The sequence below is a fragment of the Histoplasma capsulatum genome, genomic scaffold, assembly GCF_000149585.1.
Source record: "Histoplasma capsulatum NAm1 scaffold_4 genomic scaffold, whole genome shotgun sequence".
NCBI classification, from domain to species: domain Eukaryota; kingdom Fungi; phylum Ascomycota; class Eurotiomycetes; order Onygenales; family Ajellomycetaceae; genus Histoplasma; species Histoplasma mississippiense.
The window spans coordinates 2,529,940-2,534,204 of NW_001813979.1; the positions used below are offsets into that span (position 1 = coordinate 2,529,940).

Consider the following 4,265-nt stretch of genomic DNA (forward strand, 5'->3'; position numbering starts at 1 on the left):
GTTCTGACCTGCCCGACGGAGGGATATAGTCCCGGAAACGGTCGGAACCAGTCTAGTAGAAGAATGCGGCTGCGGTGCAGAGGGCGATGGGCGGGTTCTGTGTTGCGCCGAGATGATAGACGTTTCGCCATAGCTTTGCGAGGGTGCTGGCGGAGAGATTGCTTTCTTGGGCGGAGGTGAGGAGGGACGGTGCGACATTTACACTGTAGGCGGCGATGTTGCCTGTGGAGTTGGAATGTGCTATTATTAGCATCTGGCAAATATTTTGGTCCTTACTCTGAGGACATTATGCGTGTGTGTGTGAGAGGGAGGTTCAATATGTTATCTCTCGTACGTAGAGAGATAAACCGAGATATAAGATTCCCCTTAGAAATTATATTGATAAATAGGTAGATAGGTACTATCTCTTAGCATCATCCAAGATGGAATAACTGCGTACCAGAAAGCCAAGCTGCACCGCTCAAGCCTACTGCCTGCGCGACACGGAAAGCGGTTGGACAAGAGGTCGTGTTCGTGGCCATTGTTGGGTTGGTTGAAATCAAAGGGAACTTGGTCTGGCGATTGCTTCTTGTTGACAAGGAAAGGATCTTTGTTGGGTAATATTGCCTTTCCGAGGCTACTTTATTTTGGTCGTTAATCGTCTCTGCCTAAATACCAAGGAAAAGTTGCTGTGACGTCACTTAGTTACAGATGCTGCACCTGCACATCTTTTGCTGCACAACTGCCACATAATTAATATACATGTTTGTATGTATAAATAAATACACCTCAAGCAATATTTCCTAACCGAACTTTCGACTGTGCTCGTTATAAATTCTCACCCCCTGGCTGCAAGTTGGTATCACCGATTAAATCAGAGAAAGCTGAATCTGGAGCAATAGCGGTAGCTCTTAACTTCATTTATTATAATCAATTGAAATGGTTCCTGTTTTGATGTACGGAGTACAGTACAACGGCTACATTGTTTTTGAGAAGAAGTCTTTGAATGAGAATAACTAAACAACTATATCAATTCAACAAATGGATGTAAGTCAATATCCGCAAAGTGGGAAGGATTCTCGCTCCATATAACAGTTTTCGCGCCCCAACCTTCATGAATGTGGCCAAAGCAGTGCATCTGGGGTCGGCTTCTTGCAATGGCTGTGTCTGACAGTCTGGGTGGTCCATGGGTGATGACTACATTGACGCTGTCCTCAAGAGCAAAATCATGCCTGGTGTTGGGATTGTACTGAAACTCCCCCGATCCTGTGCATATGGAGTAAATAGACTGGCATAAACGGTCAGAAATGCGTTTTTTATCAAAGCAAAGCGGTGAATCCCTCCATCTAGCAGCATAATACCCATGGACGCAGCATCCTTAAAGAGTTAGGCTAGTGGCTGTCGCCGCAAACTTGGCCGTCGATATCTGATCGCTCATTTTAAAGGACATAACGCCTCTAATCAATCCGAACGCGTTTGGTCGCAAAGGAGCCTTTCGCCGGAAATCTTTGGCACTCGTTTAGTCATATCATCTTGAAGAATGGGAGAAGTATGGGAGCACGTAGATAACAGAGACCAAGAGAGCACGAGGATAAGGACAAGGACAGCAAAGCCCCACTCTTATTTCAGTCAACTTTCTTCACCAGTACTACAACGCAGATAGCTCAATTTCCGACACCAATATAGCCCATATTCCTGAAATTCCCTTTGTTTCGTCGCAGGGCGGTTGCGATATCTTTAAATGCAGATATCAAGATCATGAGAGGTAGGAATAACCAAGGGGGAGCAACTGCCCCCCCAAATGCCAATTTCGATGAAGGAAGTCTCCCTCCGTGCAACTCGAATTCCGCTATCGATGCGGAACGAATTTCACCATCGTTTTGTGAAGTGCTCAAGTGTATTGCCAAGGATGATAAGAATTAGTGACTCACTACGTACTGAGTATGCGGTGGGCTAAAATGCCCACTATCTGAACAATATGCGAAGCCTTCCCCAATATTTTTTCTGCGATACAGGGAGCCACTGGGGATCGGGAAGTAGCCCGTTCCGCCACAAAATCATCAGATTCTGGACATCCACATTGGGGAGACGACCCCTACCTCTTCCTCCTCCTCCTCCTCCTCTTTACGTTGTGCCGGATGACATCGCCAACGACCCAGGCTACAGCCCATTGACGTTCCCCCATTCCTCTCCTCGGAAATGGGCAATATCGCAAATGTCCCAACCTGCACCGGCTCAAATAGCACCGGTATACGGAGTACCCAGACATGCAACCTGTCCTTGGAGGGAACTCCAAATCTATGTCAGATTCGCTGTGGATTTCAACCGCTCGGGAACAGGGTTCAATTTCGAATTCGTCGAAGATCCCATCGGAGCGGAGGAACTCGTTAACACTCACATCCAAAAGGGGAAGAGATATATTAGAGTCTTGGTACCTGTAAGTTCCAGCAGATAATAATAATAGTAATTGAGGCTGTAGTTAATTGATACATTGGTATGACGAAGCTCGGCAAACATGCCTGCTTGAGATGGAATTGGACACCCCAATCTTCACTGGCAATAATAGATAGATAGTGCTGCGAATGTCGGTTTTAGAGGGCTATTCCATTTAAAGAGTCGTAGTTCAGCTGCGAGCATTGATTGTGGATGAATATATTGGCTCACCACATTGCCTGCTTCTAAAATTAGAAACGAAGGTTACTGTGATATAGTAATAATACCAATTGAATGCTTAAAAAATGTTGTTATCTGGCAGCAGAAATACGATAGTTATTTGAAAGCTGTTAAAAATTAGCCCAAACTAGTAATCTATTAGAACAGAGTACAGAAGCAATAAGCACAGAATCTTAAGATAGATAGACAGACAAATAGATAAGAATAGTTAGCAAAATATATATATATATATATGAACGTTAAATCAAGAAATAAATCACTAGCTTCCATAATAAAACAGCAGCCAAGAAAAGGTGAACTATCTCTTGGGTTGAATTAAGATTTTTTATTTTTATTTTTATTTTTTAGATCATCGCGTTGAGCTCTCCTGGAGGGTTAGTTCTACTCCTGTTATTGTTTTCGCGTTTTTAACACACAACTTTACTCCCGTAAATGCGAATTGGGGATATCATTTCGTTAGAATACATGTAGATAGTTCATTGCAAAATTGGGAATCATGGATTTAAAAAAAAGAAAAAGTCCGTCTTCACTCAAGAATATCACGCTATGGGATTGCCGGCGTCCACCAGGATGTAGCCTGTATTACCGTAAAGAGAAAATATATATAGAAATATGTGTAAAAAGCAACAGAAGCAGAGACACCGCTGATTCCGGATCTACCTTCAGAACAAGAAATATAGAAAAAAAGAATTGTGAAAACCAGGCAGAACCGAAGATTCCTTCCCGAGGGATCTGAACGGATGTTGCGCAGGTTGTGTGTGCCGAGTGTGAGGTTGGATCAAAAGGTCAGCTGAACGTGGGCGGTGTGGTTTGCGAACGTGAAAACCTTCGAGAAAGCGCTGCGGAAGGGGTCGATTGGCGATGATTACCGAGAAGGAAACCGAAATGCAGCAGAGTAACGGTAGCTTTCTTTCGATTTCTTGGCAAGGACGGTGAAGAAAACCAGCCACGCCACGAAGGAGAACCCGGGCCAAGCCAAGAGTCTGAAGCTGAAAAACACACACGAGGAAGTGATTTCGCGGGATCCTTCTGTAATCGAAAATGGATTGAGGTGATGGAAACGACGAAGGGGGCGGGGAAAATAAGTAAAACAAACAAGGGCTGGAAGAGGTTGAGGATAAAAACGAGACGTGAGACATGAGGGGTTGGTTGGTTTCCGAAAATAGCAAGTCGCACTCGCACAGTCCGCGGAATCCCGTGATGTTGTGTTGTCCGGAGATTCGGAATGACAGGACAAGGACGAGTGCGATAAACAATAAAAAAGAGAATACCCCTCCTCATCCGTCCCCGGAGCCTGTGATAGGCGGGGAAAATTTGTTTTCACCGCCCATGGGCAAAGAGGGAAATATCATATGGATAATAGGCGGTGAGGATAATTCTGAATTCAAATAAGATGAGAAACCAGGAGGACGGTCGGGTCGGAAATGGGTCGCGCGGAGAAGGCTAAATGCGAAGGTGAAGGACGACTCTTGCGTGAGGGGTACCTAAGGTATTCAACGGCCATGGTCATCTTTGGGCCCTGGCAAAGTTGTCCGGTGAGTTGGTGCAAGCTCTTTCGTATCTCGCATCTGACAGCATCTACACATTGGCAGGAACACTGATGTCATTTTGCT

The 4,265-nt window shown here is 44.9% G+C and overlaps 2 protein-coding genes across 2 annotated transcripts in view; one reads left to right on the forward strand and one right to left on the reverse strand.

Moving 5' to 3' along the window:
* Nucleotides 1-52: 52 nt before the first annotated feature.
* Nucleotides 53-521, reverse strand: HCAG_04760 (predicted protein; the record flags this gene model as incomplete). The annotated part of the gene is made up of 2 exons (XM_001540870.1): nt 53-222; nt 440-521. The coding sequence occupies 2 exons, from the start codon at nt 519-521 to the stop codon at nt 53-55; spliced, it is 252 nt and encodes an 83-aa protein (XP_001540920.1).
* Nucleotides 522-4,076: 3,555 nt separating this feature from the next.
* The window catches only part of HCAG_04761 (predicted protein), a gene marked incomplete at both ends in the record, with an annotated part of 911 nt that continues 722 nt past the window's right edge, over nt 4,077-4,265 (forward strand). Inside the window, one exon of the mRNA XM_001540871.1 lies at nt 4,077-4,187. Within this exon, the coding sequence (XP_001540921.1) occupies nt 4,077-4,187 (111 nt within the window). The remainder of the gene's footprint in view (nt 4,188-4,265) is intronic.